This window comes from Antechinus flavipes, chromosome 4 (assembly GCF_016432865.1).
Source record: "Antechinus flavipes isolate AdamAnt ecotype Samford, QLD, Australia chromosome 4, AdamAnt_v2, whole genome shotgun sequence".
Taxonomy (NCBI): domain Eukaryota; kingdom Metazoa; phylum Chordata; class Mammalia; order Dasyuromorphia; family Dasyuridae; genus Antechinus; species Antechinus flavipes.
Genome location: NC_067401.1, coordinates 444,559,703 through 444,582,337, shown reverse-complemented (window position 1 = coordinate 444,582,337; position 22,635 = coordinate 444,559,703). Strand labels below are relative to the sequence as shown.

Below are 22,635 nucleotides of genomic sequence, written 5' to 3'. Positions count from 1 at the left end.
TTAATTAATTTTCAAACTGCACCTTCCCTATCCTTATCATTATATGGCTCTATTTTCTTTCAGAGTGCCTTTTTATTATTACTTCTTAGGACAGATTTTATTTTATTTTTCATAATATTTTGTTTTTCTAAACACACATAAAATAGTTTTCAACATTCAGTTTTGTAAGATTTTGTGTTCCAAATTTTTCTCTCTTACTTCCTTACCTCCCCCATCCCCAAAACAGCAAGTTATCTGATAGAGGTTAAATATGTGCAATTCTTTTATGCATATTTCTCTATTTGTCATGTGTAAACAAGTCAGATAAAAAAAAAAAACACAAGAAAGAAAAAACAAACAAAAAAGGTGAAAATATTTTTATTTAATCTATATTCAGTCTCCATAGTTCTCTCTCTGGATGCGGATGGCATTTTCCTTCCATTTTCCATCTAGCATCCATCTATTTAGCATAGGTTTTAAACTTAGAGATGAAAGGAACCTCACTGGCCATTTGGTCGAACTCCGCCTTTCAGATGAAAATGACATCCTTGAAGATAAAAGCTACTTGTTCAAAGTCTCACAACTTCTATGCCATCCCGAGTTCTCTTGCTTCAGCTCCTTAATATAACTTTAATGGTCTAAATAAAAGGTATGATTTAAAATGGAATCTAGTTTTATAGAAAAATATATAAATATAAAACAAAGCATGACACTAAATGGAGATTGGAGTCAAGTTTTATGCACACTAGGTTGAGGAAAAAAATATGGTATATGTTTGGAACAATAGAGTCTTTATAATCTGTAACAGATACATTCCATCAGCATCCCAAGCTCTAGATTTATACTAATTGAATTTGATATTGGAGTTTTCAAAAAATGATATATATCTTTGATGCATTTTCTATCAGAATATAGCTTCTGTCTAGGTCTCTATGAATTTGGGTAAAAGGGCTTAAGTTCCATGAAAGCATTCAAGGCAATAATGTATATTGGGTTCAGGATGCCTTTATATACAGTACAGAATGCAGAAAAAACAGACATATTAATAGCCTGGTAACAATTGATACAAATGTCCTCCCTCTCTGCTAAGTCCTGCCTTCCCATCAGAATCTTACATGGTCTCTTGGATTCACCTCAGAAGGTAAATGAAATTAAATCTTCTTCAATAGCTCATTGAGTCCCAGTCAAGAGCCTGTCTAGACCTCTAGTTTTTAGGACTTGGACTCTCCCCTCCCTCCCTCAGGAAGGAAATAAATGTGAGGTCAGTAGAGAGAAACTCCCTTCCAATCATTTATGAATCATCTGAATAACTCAAAATAGTAACAAAGTACCAAGTCTAGGCTTTTGTAACTTCATATCATAACTTAGTCCCTGTTTCTCCATCTCCAGAGCCTTATGTACATTCTTCTCTTCTCTAAGAGACTTCTACTGTTTCCTCTCTTTGGAACATGAGTTCTTAAACTTCTATCTCTATCCTTTTCATCCTCCCTTTCTTCCTATCTCTGTCTCTCTTTGTGTATCTCTGTCTCTATCTCCATCTCTCTCCCTTCTTCCCTCTTTCTCTTCTTCCTTCCCTCTCTCCCTTCCTTCCTTCCTTCTTCCTTCCTTCCTTCCTTCCTTCCTCCCTTTCTTCTTCCCTCCATTCTTCTCTCCCTTCCTTCTTCTCTTCCTCCCTCTCTCTCTTCCCTCCATTCCTCCCTTCCTTCCTCCCTTGCTTGCTTCTTTCCTTCTTTTCCTTATCTTTTTTTTTTTTCATTTGTAAGAAGCACATACAATGCAAAAAGATATAGTTGGATTACAAGGAAGAGACTGATCTAAAACATATTATGCCAGCTGGGAGTTTTAAAAAAGGAAGAATGGTGACATTTAATAAGATAAAATTCAAAATAAAATTCAGAAAGAAAGCAACTGAATAACAAATATATAATTCTCAATTTATACACACCACACAATTCAATAGCTGAATTCATACAGGAAATATTGAGTGACAGCAGAAGAAAGACAAAACCACAGAGGGTCTCCAAAGTCTTAATGCAGTTTAAAGCTTTAATAGCTTTAATAATAAGCAGGGTATTTCACAATTCTTATTTATAGAAAATAAAATGAATAACAGTTAAGAAATCACAGAACCAAATTGTTTATTGAATAACTTATAATTATGAGATAAATAGAGAGATCTCAGTAGGATATACAGGGAATACAGTTTTTCATCTGTGTATAGTAGAACATTCAAAGTAATTTCTTATTAATTTTTTTAGTTTGAACCAGATTGTGATTTCTTTAATTTGGGGAATATCCTCTGTCCCTGCAGGTCCTATGCAGGAGCCTTCTCTATCATTTTTAGTCTTTGAGAGTCTTAATAATTAGGGAAGACCTTCTACTTCTGAAGACCATTATTGGTTCAGTCTAACATTAGCATTTTAAAAAATTCCTGTAGGCATTAAATGATGTCCCTGAAGTTATCCATCCATCATACCTTAGAAAGACTTGAATGTAGGGCTTCCTGATTCTGAGGTCAGTTCTCTCTACATTGAATCATCAATGCCTTATGTTTTTACTCTAGTGATCCCCTAATCAATTTCTCTGCTCAGTTGAATCTTCCTTTGTAATAAAGGAAAACAGTCAAGCAAAATCAAGCAATAAAGCATTTGACATTCCTTGTGATGGTTCTCAACCTTTCTAAGAAGGGAGTGTATGAGTTATTTGTCTTTTATAGTCTGGAATCAAGATCTTTTCAACCTATTTCCATTTAATAACCTTGGCCTTGAGAGTTGAACATTGAAGGAATGTGCTTTTTAATCTCAGCTCTATCATGTGTTAGTTTTGTTGAATTAGGTGACTTTGAACAAATCATTTAAATTATCTGGACCACAGTTTTCCCCTTCCTTAAAATTAAAACATTGAACTAATGATGCTGGGATTCTTAATCCTTTTTTGTGTCAAAGATCCTTTTTTTCAGAATAATGTTTTTAACTGCATAAAAGAAAATGTATAGTATTACAAAGGAAATGAGTTATGCTAAAATACAATATTGAGAATTTTTTAAAATCCAAAAATTACTGACCCCAAGTTAAGAATCCTGGGTCTAAATGATCTCTGGGATTTTTTTCCAAACATCATTTCTTGTTATGGTGGTAGTTTTTCCCACCGGATGGCAAAACCTACTTTTAGGAAAGAATCTGACATCAGTTTTGTATGTATTGAGAAGAACTGAAGTCTGGAATTACTTTTTTACAGCAATATTTGGATTTAAGCCTTATTTCTAATGAGAAGAAGGGAATAAGCATCCATATGGTACTTTCTATGTGCCAGCCACTGTACGAAACTTTTTACAAATATCTCATGTGATCTAAATACTACAATATTACAATAGCCTAAATTAAGTTCTCACTGAGCCATTTTTATACCAATGATTTCCCAATAAATTCTTCTGTCCAATAGAACCCTCCCTCGTAACAAAGGAAAAGTCAAACAAAATCAGGCAATAAAGCACGTGACATTTTCTATGGTGGTCCCCAACCTTTCAAAGGAAAAGAAAGGAGTATGAGAGTTGTTCGTCTTTCATAGTCTTCAATCAAGTAATTAAGGAAGACTTTTTACTTCTGAAGAACAAAACAGCTCATTGTTGGTTCAGTCCAGATTTGATATTCCTATAAATTTGCTTTTGTCATAGGGTTCACTACTATGGCTGATATGTCCCTCTCTACTACTATGACCCATTCCACTGTTATATATTGAATCTACTCTTGGACTTGGAAGGTGCTCTCTGAGACTTGTTGTGACCAAAAGGTTGATCAACCCATGAATGACGGAATGTCAATCTCTCTAAATTTAACTGTACTATATTTCTCTATAGTAAGACACACAGTTCATTGTAGGGGCCTGTGCTCAAAACTTTTCCATCTGGATTTCATACTCTCTTGAGAATTCAATAGCACCCCTAGGAACCAGGAGCAAAAACCAGGACCTGTGATTTCATAGATATAGGGAACTCCCAGGTGAGGAAATAGCATTACATCAGGGTTTGAGTAGACATTGTTAAAAGCTTTCAAAATTTATGTTTTTATTGATGCCTTTTGTCATTATCATAATAGTCATTTACTACCTTCATTCCTGCTTGAATCCTCTTTTGAGGGGACTAGGTGGCATGGTAGGTACAGGACTAGACTTGATCATTTTTTAAAATAACTTTTTATTGACAGAACCCATGCCAGGGTAATTTTTTACAGCATTATCCCTTGCACTCACTTCTGTTCCGATTTTTCCCCTCCCTCCCTCCACCCCTCCCCCAGATGGCAAGCAGTCCTTTACATGTTGAATAGGTTACAGTATATCCTAGATACAATATATATGTGCAGAACCGAACAGTTTTCTTGTTGCACAGGGAAAATTGGATTCAGAAGGTAGAAATAACTCAGGAAGAAAAACAAAAATGCAAGCAGTTTATATTCATTTCCCATTGTTCTTTCTTTGGGTGAAGCTGCTTTTGTCCATCCTTGATCAATTGAAACTGAATTAGCTCTCTTTATCGAAGAGATTCACATCCATCAGAATACATCCTCAAACAGTATTGTTGAGGTATATAATGATCTCCTGGTTCTGCTCATTTCACTTAGCATCAGTTCATGTAAGTCTTGCCAATCCTCTCTGTATTCATCCTGCTGGTCATTTCTTTCTTTTTTTTTAATATTTTATTTTATTTTATTTAATAATAACTTTATATTGACAGAATCCATGCCAGGGTAATTTTTTTACAACATTATCCTTGCATTCGCTTCTGTTCCGATTTTTCCCCTTCCTCCCTCCACCCCCTCCCTTAGATGGCAAGCAGTCCTATATATGTTAGATATGTTGCAGTATATCCTAGATATAATATATGTTTGCAGAATCGAACAGTTCTCCTATTGCACCGGGAGAATTGGATTCAGAAGGTAAAAATAACCCGGAAAGAAAAACAAAAATGCAAATAGTTCACATTAGTTTCCCAATGTTCGTTCTTTGGGTGTAGCTGTTTCTGTCCATCATTTATCCATTGAAACTTAGTTAGGTCTCTTTGTCAAAGAAATCCACTTCCATCAGAATACATCCTCATAAAGTATCATTGTCGAAGTGTATAATGATCTCCTGGTTCTGCTCATTTCACTTAGCATCAGTTCATGTAAGTCTCACCAGTCCTCTCTGTATTCATCCTGCTGGTCATTTCTTACAAAACAATAATATTCCATAACATTCATATACAACAATTTACTCAACCATTCTCCAATTGATGGGCATCCATTCATTTTCCAGCTTCTAGCCACTACAAACAGGGCTGCCACAAACATTTTGGCACATACAGGTCCCTTTCCCTTCTTTAGTATCTCTTTGGAGTATAAGCCCAGTAGAAACACTGCTGGATCAAAGGGTATGCATAGTTTGATAACTTTTTGAGCATAGTTCCAAATTGCTCTCCAGAATGGCTGGATGTGTTCACAATTTCTAGACTTGATCATTTAAATTATCTGGACCACAGTTTTCCCCTTCCTTAAAGTTAAAACATTGAACTAATGCTGCTGGGATTCTTAATCCTTTTTGTGTCAAAGATCCTTTTTTTCAAAATAATGTTTTTAACTGTATAAAAGAAAATGTGTAGTATAACAAAGGAAATGAGTTATGCTGACTTCTAAAGTTGCTTTGAGCACTTGTTAGCTATATGACCCTGAACAAACCACTTAATCTCTCCCAAACTCAGTTTCCTCAGCTGTAAAGAAGGATCAAGAGTAGTAACTTCCCAGGGTTGTTGGGAAGATTACATAATCCATAAAAAGTGTTTAGCAAACTTTAAAGCTCTCTGTAGATGCTGGTTATTATTGTTAAATTTTACCAGGTAATGTGTACGGTATTCCACCTTGTTCATGAGATTCTGCCTCTGTAATACCCCACTTCTCTGCATGAGGATTAGATAAGTTTTATGTTCTTTTGTTTCAAGAGAATTTTTAAAGCAATGATAGACTGTTTTTTTTTTTTAAATGAAAATGTGATTTAACTTTTCATGTGACTTTTTGTTTTCTTCAAAACCTGCTGGTATCTCTCTGACCCCTTTTTCCCCCCTGTTTTTCACAGATAATTTTTGACAATGAGGCTCATAGTGGAAGAATTAAAATCAGTCTTGACAATGATATTGCCATCAGGGAATGTAAAGATTGGCACGTATCTGGATCAAGTGAGTGATAAGCTTTTAGGATAAATTTCTGAGTAGAAAATCTTCCTTCTATTACCACTCTCAAGATCCCTAGGGTGCCATGTAAGAAATGTCTCTGGATACCAAATGCAGATAGAAGTCTGGAAGGTTAGGGAGGCAGGCCATCGCTGATCATTTGGATGGCCTATCTTTTCACCATTCCTATCCCCACCTCCCCAAGGTAGGATGGCAGTAATTTGGATTTGAGAAGAAATGTGGTCAGGGATATTATAGTTTGGCTGAAAGATGGTGTAAGTGGATGTGATTTAATCGCTAGGGAACTTTCAGGGCCTAAGGACATGAGGACATTGAAAGCCTAAAATATGCCAGGCACATAATAAGGGATTGGCTGGAGATCAGTCCTGGACCTGTGATTTCATAGATATAGGGAACTCCCAAGTGAGGAAATACCTCTCACCAAGGTAGATCAGAATCTTTCCAGTAATTTATAATCTAAAACGTTAAATGATTTTATGCAGCAGAGGTGATTTGAACCCAAATCTTCCTAATTTTGAGGCCTGTTCTCCATCCCTTTCACACATAGCACTTAATAAATGCCTTTTTTATTCTTTTTTCCCAATATGGAGCATACAGATTGGCAATTTAGTCTTTGAGAATTGCCTGGGACATGGGAATTACTTGAGGCCCTTGCCTAGAGTAATGCAACTTTTACATGTTAGAGGCAAGATTTGAATCTGGGTCTTCTTATTCCCTCTCTGCATCCACTAAGCCATCTTTATCATCTTTATTAGAATCTACTTGACATTTGGGTGGGTAATTCAATTGAATAGGCATTTACAAAGGGTCTATTATGTGCCAGGCACTGTATGAAACACTGGGGGCGTTGGGGGGTGAATGGAAAAATGTAATTTTGTTTAGCATTTTGAAATTCATTTCAAGTATTTGATTCTAGAAATCACAAGTGCTTTTAAACACTTATGAAAGCTTCCCAGAGTCTGCTACATACAATTGAATAAATAAGAATCTTGTTAGATGACTCAGGAGGGATAATTATATTAAAAACAAAAGACCCTTGTACCCATTCCCCCTTCAGCTACTGTGTTTTAGATTAATAGTTTGCGTAATGATATTGAGGAAGTTCTAGCCATGGGGACCTCTTTACCACCTCTCTACTGTGAGCATATAACTCCCCATGCCTGGGAAAAGTGCCCAATCAAATTTGTATCTTCTATTTGGCATCCAACAAAGGGAGCCCATGTTGACATCCCCATCAAACTGAATGTTGCCTCTGTAACTTCATGGACCAATTCTGTAAGTGTGCGATGCTAATCTCTTGCAGTACAGAAGAATACTCATTACATGATGATTTTCGACGCCTTTGTCATCCTGACTTGCTTAACTTCGTTAATTCTCTGCACCCGGTCGGTGGTTAAAGGAATTCAACTCCAGCGGGTGTGTACTGGGTATTAGATGTTTGTTCCTTTCTAAAAATGACACTCTAGGTACAAATATTTTAAAATATATATGTATTGACTGTTATTTCCTCCTTTCTCCCTTTTTGACATCTTCAATTCTCCTCTAAAGGAATATGTCAACTTCTTCCTCCTCCATTTTAAGAAGGAAGTTTCCATTACAGATCAAATGGCATTTGTTAACGGATGGTACATTTTGATTATTGTCAGTGACATGTTGACTATTGTTGGCTCGGTCCTGAAAATGGAAATTCAAGCTAAGGTAAGACACTTTTGCTGCTCACAAAGAGCTTCAGTATAGGACTTGTATTCACCGTTGTCCAGCAATATGCGTAACCATTGAAATGTGATCTGGGCTTCCATTGAAAGGCATAGCTTGCGAGAATGAAGTGATAGTTCCATTGTGGAGTGGCTAAATGGCATAGTGAATAGGGCCCCAGACCTGGAGTCAAGAAGATTTATCTTTGTGAATACATATCTGGTCTCAGACACTTACCAGCTGGGCAAATCACTTAACACTGTTTGCCTCAGTTTCTTTATCTATAAAATGAGCTGGAGAAGGAAATTACAAACCACTCCAGTAAATTGCCAAGGAAACCCCAAATTGAGTCAAGAATGGTAGTAGCAGAGCTATAGCTCAGAGATGTTTGTGAAAGAACTCAGCCCAAAATTCAAAACATCGTAGGTACCCAATAAATATCTGTTCCTCTCCCTGCTCAGGGATCTCAAAGGAGAATGTATATCAAACTTTTTTTTTTTTCTCTCTGCTTCATTTGTCTTCCAAAAAAGCTCAATTCAACATTAAGATGCTAAATGATGCAATTCTTTAACGTGTAATTTGCACCTTTCCCTCTTAAGATCAGTTCCTAGTGGCTTATTGTTTCTATTAATATCCTTTAGAGTTACCTGTTGTGTCAGTAATGATAGCAAGTATTTCTAGAGCTACAAAGTACCTTACAAATATTATCTCGTTTAATCTGCATAATCATGCTATAAGATTACTGCTGTTATTTCCCTCATTTTACAAATAAGGAAACTGAGGTAAACAGAGGCAAATTCTGCCTTTTTCAGGATCAAACAGCTAGTAATTGTCTAAGACGGGATTTGAAGCCAGGTTTTCCTTTCTCCATGTCTGATGCCCTAGTTATTGTGTCATCTAAGTGTCCCACTGTTGAGGCTGAGCCTGAAAAAAATAATGGCAGAACTCAGGAGAGGGGTTCTTAACTTTGAATGCACTTTCTATGTCTAGAAGCTCATCTCCTATACAATACAAATATCAAGCAGTAGTAAGCATGAGAAGTGTTTGATCTCTGAATTTTTATTTGACTGCCCTGTGCTTCTTCTTTCCCCTTTGTAAAATGATCATTCTCTTTGTACAAGAGGCAGATAGGGGACTTGGTGAATAGAGCATCCCCAGATTGGAGTCAAGGAGACTTTAGTTCAAATATGACTTCAGACTTGGATTAGCTGTGTGATCCTGGGCAAGTCACTTAATCCTAGTTGCCTCAGTTTCCTCATCTGTAAAATGAGCTGGAGAAGGAAATGGCAAACCATTCCAGTAGCTTTGACAAGAAAACCCCAATGGAGTCATAAAAAGTCAGATGTAACTGAAAGTTACCAAATGACAAAAACAGTAACAATTTGCTTGATTTTCTAATCCAGGAAAATGTATACATTCAGAATTGTAGGTTGAAAGACCTGGGTTTATGTTTCACTTCTTCCATATGTTAGCCATGTGACCTTGGGCAACTGACTCAGTTTCCTTATTGGTTGGATGAGAATAATGCCATTTGGTCCTATTAAATTCCCAAGGTTATGGTGAGCATAAATTGTGAAAAGACTTTGAATACTACAAATCATGCATATGTATATTATATAAATTCTGCAAAATATTATATGTGTTTTATAATTTATAGAAATATATGGTATAAAAGCATATTTTAATATAGTATTGTGTCACATCTATATAATAAAACATGTGGCATGTGTAATATTTTATATAGTGTGTAGAATTATATGGTATATTTTATATTGCATGGTATTTTATTATACATAATTATTATATATAACAATATATAATGCATTTATTATATCATTATTATACATAATCTATACATATAGCACATGTATATATGCACATGTATATATGGTATATATATACCATATATGTACACATATATGACATATATAATATAGAAATGATTATTACATATGATATATATCCTAATATGGCCTGGTCTCATGGTCCTCAACAATCTTGAGTTTTCTCCTCAGAACTCTCTCCAACTTATCTAATATGCACTTATTAGCACCTAGTATGTAACAGACACAGTATTAAAGCTTATTTATTATCTGTGTGACCCTGGGCATATCACTTAACTTCTATATGCCTACCTCACTTTCCTTAATTATAAAATGGGGATAATAATAATACCTACCTCCTAATATTAAGAGAATCAAATGATATAATATTTCTAAACTAATTAGCACCGTGCCTAGAACATAAGGTACTATGTAAGTGCTAGATATTATTATTACCATCCTCATTGTTTCTAATTATTATTATGATTGAGTGAAGCCAGCCCTGTAAGTAGGTAAAGAAAATGTAACATTTTCCATAGTAATTTTTATATGGCTATCATCGTTTTATGAATGAACCTAAGGTACAGCATGTAAAAGGTAGGACTCCATGCTTACAGTGTCTCTCTGGGTCTCTCTGTCTAGAGCCTCAGCAGTTACGATGTTTGTAGCATCCTTCTGGGGACCTCAACGATGCTTGCGTGGCTCGGAGTCATTCGCTACCTTGGTTTCTTCCAGAAGTACAATGTAAGATTTTTTTCTCAGGATCTCTGAAGAGGTTGGCTTTTTTTTTTTTTTGGTCTTATTCATTGAACTATAGGAGCCTAAGAACAGGTGGTAAAGAACTCACCAATGATTGTTTCTCTCCATAGCTCCTCATTCTGACTCTTCAGGCAGCATTACCCAATGTCATTAGATTCTGCTGCTGTGCTGCCATGATCTATCTTGGCTACTGCTTCTGCGGCTGGATCGTCTTGGGACCTTATCATGTGAAGGTGTGGATAAATAGTCACATTTCTTAAATCGTACCTGAATGCCAGTCGCTTAAGACTCCTGAGGCAAAAAAAAAAAAGCAAGCAAACAAAACAGTTTAGAAAATCTTGTTAGTCCCTCCTCTGTGGATTTGGGGGCTCCAAGGGTGGACAATATTGCATGAATTTTTATTTTTAGTGATCTCATTTGCTAACTTTTTAAATTTTTGTCTTTTCTTCTTTAAAAAAGAAAATCCTTGTTAAAAGGGATGACTCTTGGGAGGAAGAACAGATGGAGGCATGCTGGAGCCAGCTCCAATCTGCTTTCCCAGTCAGTTGTTCATTTGTCAGTGTGAATCTTGAAAATTTGTGAGCAATACAAGTCAAGGCTTGATTTATTGCTTTGTTTTTACTTAAGAAAGTAATGGAAAACTGTTAATAATGCAATTTAGAGAAGGGTAGGAGAAAGAAAGAAATATTTACCCCAGCCAGCTCTTACTATGTGTCAGAAACTACGCTTTATAAAATACTATCTTATTTGATTTTCACAACATCTCTACCAGATAGATGCTGTGTTGAGTTTCCAGGTGAAGAAATGGAGAGAAATAAGGATTAAAAGACTTGGGGTTACACAGCTATAACTTAAAACCAGCTCAGGTCTTCCTAACTCCAAACCCAGAGCTCAATCCAAATTAAACTTTAATTTTCTTTAAATTAAACTTAATTTTATTAAATTAAGCTTAAAATTATACCATATGTACAATTCCCCCCCCCAAATTAAGTCATTAAATATCTGCTGGTGGTCAGATGGAGAAATTAAATAATGTATAAGCAAGAGATAGATAGCAATAAGAACTTTTTAAGAAGTAACATTTGCAATTCAAAATTTAATTTATGACCAGGTTGAGAAACATTGAATGGTTGTTCTCAGAATCAAGAAAGAATATAAAAGTTCATATACAACTAGTTCCTGCTGACCTCTATGTAAGGTTTACAAAGTTCTTTACAACCCATTATCTTATTTGATGATGTACTTATTCCATTTCATAGCTGAAAAAACTGAGGATAAGAGCTCTCAGCCTCAAAGTTTGGCCAGCACTTTACAATTCATTATTTCATTTTATACTTCACTTATCATCACCATTTCACAGGTCTTGAGATCACAGCCTGATAGAATGGAGGAAAGTTTAAAAAAAAGAAGTTAGGTCTGAATCTTGGCTCTATAACATTTCCTACCCATGTCATCCTAGCAAAGCACTTGACCTCTGGATCTCAGTTTACTTCTCTGGAAAGAGAGGGAGTTGGACTAGTGGAACCACTAATGTTATTTTTCTGCTTTCAATGTGTTCCTAGGTCACTTGCCAAGAGTACATATTCATTATGCTCTTACTATGTGCCAGGGCAGCTAGATGGTGCCATGGTACAGCAAGCAGTGGGCTTTCAATGTGGAAGACCCATCTTCTTGAATTCAATTCCAGCCTCAGATATTTCTTAGCTACCAGGCAGGCCACTTCACCTCAATTTGCCTCAGTTTCCCCTACTATAAAAGGATCATCAATCTACCTAGGTTGTTTTGAAAACCAAATGAGATAATATTTGTTTAAAAAAAAAACTGAACATAGACATGGTACATAGTAGATGCTATTTAAATCATTATTACATTCTCATTTTAAAATGTACAAAAACAATCATGTAGATATTAGCTCAAAATTCAAGTTGCAGATTTTGAAAATTCATTCATTTAAATCACTGTTTTGAGTCTATTCTCTTCATCTGGTTTCCTTTAAATTTCAGTTCAAATCTTACTTTTTTTTTTTTTTTTTTTTTTTTTTTTTTAGTAAATCTTACCACATTTCTCCAATTTGCGGTGCCTTTTTCCTCTCATATTACCTTCTATCTCCTCTCTATGTGAGTTGTATAGACCTAGTTTTTTTTTTTTTTTTTTTTTTTTTTTTTTTTTTTTAACAACTTGTCTTTTCCATGTGAACTCTGTGAGGGTAGTGACTATTAAAACCCATTTTTGTGTCCCTAATGCCTAGCACAATACCTGGCACATGTAGCTGCTATGTAAATGCTTCTTGATTGATTGATTTAGTTGGATTTATAACTCTTCCAGTTCATGAATCATTTCTGAAATAGATCCAAATCTCACTCTTTGAAAAAGTAGGAACAAGGCTCGGACTGGCAGCATGATGAGATTGGTTACGGCCTGGCCTAGTTCAGGCTTCTGTTAAATGGGGCATGAAAAAGAAACAGCTTGTCTTGGGGAAATGATAAAATAAACTTGTACATATGATGTGATTGATGCAGTAAGCATTGGCCCTGTCCCTCTTATCATGATTTAAAGTAGGGATTCTTTGCTATTTTTTGGTATTGGACCCCTTTCACAGTCTGATGAAACCGATGAATTCCTTCTGAAAATAATGGTTTTTGAATGCATAAAATACATAGGCTTATAAAAGAAACTAATTATTTTAAAATACACACATATGTATATAAATCAACAGATTCCAGACTAATTTTAAAATTTAATTTAAATTTCTTTAAACCAATTCACTTCCATGACTATTAGATAGAATGATATCTAATATCGTAGATAGAGCATTTGGCCCTAAGTCAGGAAGTTGTTGTTCAGTCATATCTGATCTTCATGTCCCCATTTGGGGTTTTCTTGACAGAAATGGGTTCGTCATTTCCTTCTCAAGTTCATTTTACAGATGAGGAAACTGAGGCAAACAAGGTTAAGTGAATTGTCCAGGGTCACACAGCTAATAAATGTCTGAAGCCAGATTTGAACTCAGAAATATGAGTTTTTCTGACTTCAGGCCCTATACTCTATGCAGTATGGCACCACCTCGCTGCCTAAGTCAGGAAAACTTAGATTCAAATCCCATCTCAAACACTTTAATAGGAGACCAAAATTACTTAACCTCTCTCTACTTCAGTTTCTCATCTGTAACATGGGAATATAATAGTATTTTCCATACCAGAATAGTTGTGAGGATAAAATGAGATAATATTTTTAAGGTATTTTGAAAACTTTTAAAAGCATTATATAATCTAATCTAATAGGTGAGCTATTAGTATTAGGACAAACATGTTGCACTGGATTTGGAGTCAGTGAATTTGCACTCTTGCTTTGATAAAAAACATGTGTGATCTTGGGAAAGGTATTTCAATTCCTGGTTGTTGATTTCTGTAAATTGAAGGTGTTGGCCTAGATTGGTGGTATCAAATCCAAATATAAATGGAGGACACTAATTCATACCTAAAGATCCCCACAGGTCCCATGTTAACTTAGTTTTAAAATGTAATATCTATATTTATTGTAATTTTGTTTTGTTAAATATTTTACACTGTTCAGGAAGCATTTAGGAGTTTTGCTGACCTCAGAACTTGGCACCATTGGTCTAGATAAACTGTGTTGTTGTGCAATCATTTCAATAATATTAACAACTCTTCCTGTCCTCATTTGGTGTTTTCTTGGCAAAGATACTGGAATGAGTTGTCATTTCCTTCTTTTTTTTTTTAATTTTATTTTAATAATATTTTATTTTTCCAAATCAACATTCACCTTTGCAAAACCTTGTATTCCAAATTTTTGCCTCTCTCTCCCTCCTTCCCCCATCCCAAGAAGGAAGTAATTCAATATAGGTTAAATATGTACAATTCTTCTAAATATATTTTCATATTCATTGTACTGTGCAAGAAAAGCCAGATCAAAAGGGAAAAAATGAGAAAGAAAAAACAAGCAAACAAACAACAAAACAGTGAAAATCCTATGCTTTGATCCACATTCAGTCACCATAATTCTCTCTCTGGATCTGGATTACACTTTCCATCACAAATCTATTGGAATTGCCTAGAATCACCCCATTGTTGAAAAGAGCTGTCTATCACAGCAGATCATCACGTAATCTTGTGTTATTGTGTTCAATGTTCTCTTGGATCCACTCACTTCATTCAGCATTGGCTCATGTAAGTCTTTCTAGGTTTTTCTGAAATAAGCCTACTCATCATTTTTTCTAGAACAATAATATTGCATAATAATAAACCGTAACTTATTCAGCCATTCTCCAACTGATGGGCATCCACTCGATTTCCAGTTCCTTGCCAGTACAAAAAGGGCCGCTACAAACATTTTCCCCCTTTTTTACGATTTCTTTGGGACCTATTACTGGATCAAAGGGTACTCATTTTGTGTTTCAAATTTCTCTCCCTCCCTTCCCTTCATCCTTCCCCCCAAGACTGTGAATTTTAAAGAGTATGTTGTCTGTTTGGTCTTTTCAGTTCCGGTCGCTGAATATGGTTTCCGAGTGCCTTTTTTCTCTCATAAATGGAGATGACATGTTTGCCACATTTGCAAAAATGCAGCAAAAAAGTTACTTGGTTTGGTTGTTTAGTCGGATCTACCTCTACTCTTTCATCAGCCTCTTTATCTACATGGTTTTAAGTCTCTTCATTGCCTTGATCACTGACACCTATGAAACAATTAAGGTAAGTCTGACTAGTCCACAATTCCAGATTGAGAAGGGTATTCAATGAAGGGGAAGTCTCAGAAGAAGATTGCCACTTGGCTATGGGACTTAGAATTTTAGAGGTGGGACTGGAGAGCAGGGGGAAAGCATGAAACGATCAGTCCTCACTGGAAAGAACAAAATCTGCCATCTCAAAAATAATGAAATAGAGTAGTGAAGGAGGAGAAAACCCTGAACTTCTGACATGTTCCGGGTTTTACCTCAAAGCCTCTGCCACATGGTACAGCTCACAGAATGAAAAATTGGGGATCAAGAAGACCTGGATTCAAAACCCCCTTTTAGTCACTTGATACTTGGTAGGTGGGTGACGCTGAGCAAAATACTCAGTTTCTTCATCTGTAAAATGGGGATAATTATAACACCTATCTCACAAGGCTATTTTGAGCAAAGAGCTTTGCCAACCATTTCCTCTCTGACATACTTTCTAACTTTCTAAAAGATATTGTAGAGAATGGCTACCGTCAGATACAAAATCTGGGAGATCAGGAAAGTCTAATCCAGTCTTTCATGTGATCAACTGTGCTCTCATCCTTTGTAATGGGATATGCTATAAATCTTTCAGTTACATTCAATCACTTGAAAACCAGACCAGCTGTATGGTTATGTGTCCATAAATCACCTTCCATGCCTAAAGATGCATAGAAGAGATTTGAAGATGACATGGCGACTCAGACTTTAGATTTCTTAAATCATGTTGTATAAAATGTGTTTGGGCTCAGAGCTAATAAATATAAGAGTTGGTAAGTAACTAATTGACTGTGGGAAGGTATAATGGTGGCAAATTGTTTTAGTTGTTTTCCAATTGTTTCTGATTTTTGTGACCCTGTTTGGCAGAGATACTAGAATGATTTGCCATTTTCTTCTTCAGCTCATGTTATATGTGAGATAATTGAGGCAATTGGGTAACAGGACGTGCCCAGAATCACACAGCTAGGAAGCCAGATTTGAACTCAGGAGATGAAGTTTCATGGCTCCAGGTGTAGAACTCTATGTACAATAGTGTCTCCTAGCTGCTCAATTAGAAAAGTGCCAAATTAGAAAGTTCCAATTTAGGAGGCAGAGAATTTGAGTCTGAATCCCAGCTCTCTTACTATCCAAGTGATCTTGAATAACTCATTAAACTATCTAATTTTCGATTTTGTGAAGTGAAGTCACCTTATGGGTCCTTTCCAAGCCTAAATCTATTACTTGACAGTAATATTGAAGACTTGTCTTGATGCATGTGTTAAAATAAAATACAACTAGATATGATTTGATTCAATAAATATTCTTCATAATTATAATATTGAGCTATTTAGAAGTATTTGTGAGGCTATCCTATAGAAAAGAGACTTTAAAAACCTTTCATTATTCATAGGAAGGGACCCTAGAGGCTATTTAGTCCAGTCTCTACATGGACATTCTGATATTTCCCTCTTAGCTTTGATTAAAGACCTCCATTATGGGAAGAACTCAATGCCCTTTCAATAAAGTCCTTTCCAGTGTGGGACAGCTCTGATTTTTAGGAAATTTTCTCCGTAGGTCTAAATTTGTCATGTTAAAAGTTCTATCTCTTGCCCCTACTTCTGCCCCTGTGAAGCCAGGTAGACTATACCTAATCCCTTTTCTACTTAGTAATACTTTAGAATTTGACATCCCAAACCATTGCCTCTGAATTCCTAATTCCACTTTCCTCCCCACGCCAAAAAAAATACCTTTCCTTCCCCAGTGTAAACATCTATAGTTTCCCCATCCATAAATAGCATGATCTTATGAGCAAGACCGTTGACCATCCTGAACTCTCTCTAGCTTCTCAGTTTGCTTATTTAGTGTTGTCTATATCTATAATTCTAATTTGCATTTTGTTTTGTTAAGGTTGATTTAGAATACATTTTCATACAGTTGCTCATAGTTTGCAATTTTTGAATATCGTCCGTATCCTTTGATTTACTGGAAGTAATTCTTGGTCATATGATATTCCTCTTGGGAGGAGGCTCCATAATTCAACCCTTTTCAGGTTACAAACAAGAAAACTGAGATCCTGGTAACAATGGATAGGATTGGAACAAGGTCTTCAGATGGGGTCCTGACCAAAGCAGGATATGGTGGAATCGTCATTTCTCTTGTTCTTGACATCATGTTTATTCCAATGTGTCCTACAATCTGCCTGTGAGCCTTAGATTCTGCCCTTGCATTTACACACTTGACAATTGAAGCTAACTTCAAGACTGAGGAATAACTAAATGAATAATTGGCTTTACTGGCCCCCTAGTGGGCTCTAGAAATCCTTAACTACAAATTTTGGGGTTCTTGTAGGATGAAAATGGCCTCTTCTTGATTCTCAATCCCTCTACATTGGAATCTAATGGCTGAAGATCACTAGTCATTCTGCAGATGAAGAAACGGAGCATCTTGTTCATCATCAACCCCCTATCAAGTGGGGATGGGGGTATTTGAATCTGAACTCAGGTTTTCTTGATTCTCAATCTTACAATCTTATAGTCAGTGAACTATGCTGTTTGGCAGAAGGTCATCAATGATAGCAAATTCAAATAGAAACATACCTAGAAATCCCCACTGCCTGTTGATTTAGAAAACCACAAATTTACATTACCCATGATGCATTTTATTTTTTATTTTTTGCTTATTTTGTTAAACATTTCCCATTATATTTTAATCTGTTTCCAGTAGCACTTAGGGAGTTTTACAGGTTTTGAGTTTGATACCTCTGCACTAGACTAGCTAGAATCCTGATAACCAAATGGCCTATGGGCAGTTTCCTTCAAGCTGATGTGGAAATCAGGAAGAACTTCCAAGGATAGATTGCTAGGATAGTAGTGTGCTGGTCAATATTTTCCACAGCTGGCTTTCTGGGGGAATATGTACACAATACAGTTTTCTGTTTAATCTACATTATTTACATGTTGCCTGTCACTTTCTTAAGACAAATCAAACTCCGATTTATGGCATTTGCTAATTTCTGAAGTGTAGATGTTCACACTAGAAACTTAACAGCTTTTGTTAAAAGATGTAGTTCTCCTCCTCTCCCCTTACTCATTCCAGCTTCCCCACCCCTTTGGATTTGTAAAGGGATACTATCTACTATCTTTCTCATTTAAGTGAAATAATGTATGTGAAGTGCTTTGAAAACTTGAAAGTTAGTATGAATCACTTATTGTTACTATTGTTGTTATCATTCCAACCCATTCATCCTCTCTCCCCTACATGGAAAGTTAAAATAGCACCACTCATTGAAGGATTCCCTGGATCCAGAAGAAATGCCCTATTGCAAAATGAACTTTTCTCCCAGTTTCACTCTAATCTGACTAAAACTCTTCATAATTAATATCCAGGAAGAGTAGCCCACAGTGCTAAAATGTCTGCAAGAAATTTATTAAAAATCATTTATCTAGCCCTTTCCCTTCATTTTTCAGATCAAGGTAATTGAGACTCAGGTCTTAAGGCTAAGGTCATTTAAGCTCTCTGCCTCCATTTTTTCATCTATTTTAAAAAATGTGTGTGGAGGGGTGTATCATAATAGCATCTGTCATTCAGAGTTGTAAGGATAAAATAATATTTATAAAGTGGCAGGCACATAGTAGGTGCTACATAAATGCTGGCTGTTGCTACTTCTAGTAGCAGTAGTATTAGCATGTAATTCAATCCTTTCATTTAACAGAAGAGGAAATTAAGGTAAAGGGACTTGTTACCTATGGTCCCACAAGTAGATAGTAGCAGAACCAGGTCCCTTGATATAATCTTACTCTTTCCACTGAATCATGGATACCTTACTTGGAGGAAATCTCTCCAGCAATGTTTCTTAGAGTAGATTTAGAGTAGATGAGGGGGTGTTAAAAGTATGATTCCTTTCCCTTTTCTCTCTAGCATTACCAACAAGATGGCTTTCCAGAGACTGAACTGCACACATTTATGTCTGAATGTAAAGATCTGCCCAACTCTGGTAGATACAGGTTGGAAGAAGAAACCAGGAAGTCTCTCTTTTGTTGCTGTAAATCATAAGTCTCAAACTCCTAATTACCACAAGGACAAAGGGACAGGTAATTTAGAAATCACAGACTTGTGGTGGAAGTGAGATCCCTATTCTCTGAGAAGATACTCACTTGTGAGATTATACATGCTCCTTTTCCCCCCATTTGATAATGTTTTATTTTATTTTTCCAATTACATGGACAGTTTTCAACATTCATTTTTGTAAGGTTCTGAATTCCAAATTTTTCTTCCTCTTTTCTTTCCCTCTCCCTCTTCCTTTTCTCCTTCTTCCCTTTCCCTATCCCTTTCCCTCTCTCCCAGATAGTAAGCAATTTAATATCAATTAACCATGTACAATCAGCACATGTTCATTTAGAAGAACATGTATGTTGGCTAAAAACAGTACTTAAAATGCTTTGGGTTTGTATGAGTGTTTTGGTGGGGTGCTCTTTGAAAGACAGGAACGGTTTCTTTTTAACAATTAAAGAGTCTTATTTTAAAGTTTGCTCTTTCTGCCATATTTAGGCTCATTTTTGTCTACTTGTTACTTCTGTCTTGCTTCCTATAAATGTCACTTCTTCTTGATGAAGCATCTCCCCCCCCCCAAATCCAATGCAAATACAAAATGTAAATGAAAAGGTGACTAACAGGAAAAGCACAAGTCCCCAATGAAAGTTTATGTTAAATTTCTCCTATAAATAGGCTTTGAGATCAGAAATGTGATCTGGGGGGGAAAAAGACAGAAACCACTATTAGTATTTGTTCTGAACCTGAAAGCTAGCTATTATTCATCTCTACTCTCAGTTCTGTGAAAGCCAGAAAATAGAGAAATTCATAGCATCATAAATATTAGAAACAATAAATGAAATCTCCTTTTGAAAGATGGAGAAACAGAGGCCAAGAAATGGAAAGTGACTTAAAATCTTTTCTATCTGGGCCACATGGTTTGTGAAAATTGCATAATTAATGACTTATCATATAAAAGGATTTCTTAGAACTTCAGTTTCATGGAAAATAGTAACATAAGATTTAAAAAAAATTTTTTTAATTTTTTTCTTTTTAATTTATGTTATAAAACTACCATTTCTAGTATAAACTTCTAACCAGTATATAAATTCCTTGGTGAGGTAGTTGGGGATAAGAAATTTGCCTAGAATAACACATTAGTAAGTGCTAAGGTCAGATTTGAACTCTCAGGTCTTCCTGACTTTAGGGTCAATGATCTATGCACTGCACCATATAGCTGCCCCCACAGTATAATTTTTTTTTAAAGATGATTGCACATTAAACTGCAAATTTACTAAGATAAAATTTTTACAAGTAAGAATTGTTCTTGTGGTTAGGATATACTGGGAATAGGGTAGAGATTGTATGGTTATTGGTATCTGAGTATACCAGATATGTTTTAAAAGATAAATTGTCAGCGTTACCTTACAGGGACTTTACCTTTTGAAACTAAAAAAAAATGTCTTCCCATTTCTGAGATTCCTGAAAATACATGTCTCAGGAAAAATATAAAGACATGAAAATAATTTGATTTTTGGTTCTTCCTTATTTATAATCTCCTGTTGACTTGAGATGGAACATTTCTTAAGTGACAGGATGCCATTTATTAAAATAGAAACTAATTTGAATGGCTTTCAAATAGTGAAATAAGGAGTTTATTAAGCAGCAAAGTGATTATTATTTTTTCAAGAGAAAATTGACAAGCTCCATGTATAATTTATCTTTGAAGGGCTTAATGATGAAATCCTTGAAGCTGTGAAATCTCCCTGTTATTATCAAGTATTGAACAGCAATAATGACTGAGTGTGTTTGAAATGAAAGGTTTTAAAGAAAAGTGAACATAGGATATTTTACATATGTGTATGCATTTTTTTTAAACAAACCCAGAAAAGTAGAAAATAAATATGTTATCTTCTTCAGGTTACATCTTCCTACGTCTAAAAGTTCTGATATTTGTATCAAAGTGACTGTTATTTTTCAAGAGGAAATTGACAAATTCTCTGTATGTTTTATCTTTGAAGGTCTTAATGATGAAATCCTTGAAGCTGTGAAATCTCCCTGCTATTATCAAGTATTGAACAGCAATAATGACTGAATGTGTTTGAAATGGAAGGTTTTAAGGAAAAATGAATATAGAATATTTTACATATGTGTATGTGTTTAAACAAACCCAGAAAAGTAGAAAATAAATGTTACCTTCTTCAGGTTACATCTTTCTAGGCCTATAAATTAAGGTGTTTGTATTATAATCATTATTAAATTGCACAGAGATGGAGCAGATATGTTGAAATTGTGTGGTTCAGATTGCTAACGTAGGGGATGATGTCCAAGAAGGCCTACCTCTGAAATATTGTCATTGTATGATCATAGGCATTTCACTTAATTTCTCAGTGTCCCAGGAAACTCCTTAACCAAGACTACAATTTTTTTTAGAATTCAGTTTTTATTTTCAGTTTCAAATCTTTTCCTCTCCCTTTAACTCCCCCATCCATTGAGAAGGCAAGAAAAAGTGAAAACATTGTATAAATTGTATAAAAATATGTATAGCAAGATCACAAATTACAACCTGTGCTTTTGGAGGAAATTTCCATATTGGGAAACCATATCAATGGGAAGATAAAAATCATTTGATTAGTTCATCTCTACTCTCTTTTTATCCCCCTGGATCTTCTGGAGAAGGAGCAATACCTACAGAAATGTCGATAGTATTTAGATGGAATAGATTCAAATAGAAAACACTGACTTTAGAAGGCTAGGACTAGTTTTTTGGTTTTGGATCCCCAAGGCCTAGAAAAGTTCCTTGGCACATAGGGAACAGGAACAGTGAATGGTCCTGTGATTTTATTATTGTAGACAACTCCAAGAAGAAGAAACTCCTCCTCCCTAATGTAGATTAGTACCTTCTTTAAAATCGAAAGTCTTAGAGAACTGTTCTATAATATTGAGAGTTATGTGACTTGCCCAGGATCAATTAATTATCAGAGGTCAGATTTGAACCAACTTGAACTTGGCTTGAAGTTATTCTTTATCCAGATCAACTCTCATCTGGCACATAGATGGCATTTAATAAATGTTGGTTGAATATAATTTAATTGGATTATAAACTTGGAGTTTGCATTACCCTTCTGGGCTTGAGCTGCTGGTGGGGGAGCATGTTACCTTGCTGGGTTTATTTTTTCTCTATTCTATTCACCCCTTTCTCCACATGCTAAGCTTCCTTAAGATGATAGAAGTTCATGATCAGGAGAGACTAATAAATTTCAATAGCAATGCCCATTGCCAAGAGAGGTGATGGCCTCTTTTAGACTGAGATTCTGTCCAGGAATTGTGGAAGTGATCATTAAATATGCTTTTAGAATTGGATTCAAACTGAAATGTTCTGGTATGAATGACAGATAAATAATAATAATAACTAGCATTTAAATAGCACCTTTGCACTA

At 35.5% G+C, this 22,635-nt stretch overlaps 1 protein-coding gene across 1 annotated transcript in view; it reads left to right on the top strand.

The window, feature by feature from the left end:
• MCOLN3 (mucolipin TRP cation channel 3) overlaps positions 1 to 21,475 on the top strand; it is a 41,537-nt gene extending 20,062 nt beyond the window's left edge. Inside the window, exons 6-13 of the mRNA XM_051999213.1 lie at positions 6,082 to 6,181; positions 7,500 to 7,612; positions 7,745 to 7,894; positions 10,357 to 10,458; positions 10,584 to 10,706; positions 14,973 to 15,179; positions 19,085 to 19,257; positions 21,217 to 21,475. Of these exons, the coding sequence (XP_051855173.1) occupies positions 6,082 to 6,181; positions 7,500 to 7,612; positions 7,745 to 7,894; positions 10,357 to 10,458; positions 10,584 to 10,706; positions 14,973 to 15,179; positions 19,085 to 19,219 (930 nt within the window). The 3' untranslated portion in view covers positions 19,220 to 19,257; positions 21,217 to 21,475. The remainder of the gene's footprint in view (positions 1 to 6,081; positions 6,182 to 7,499; positions 7,613 to 7,744; positions 7,895 to 10,356; positions 10,459 to 10,583; positions 10,707 to 14,972; positions 15,180 to 19,084; positions 19,258 to 21,216) is intronic.
• The last annotated feature ends 1,160 nt before the right edge of the window (positions 21,476 to 22,635 follow it).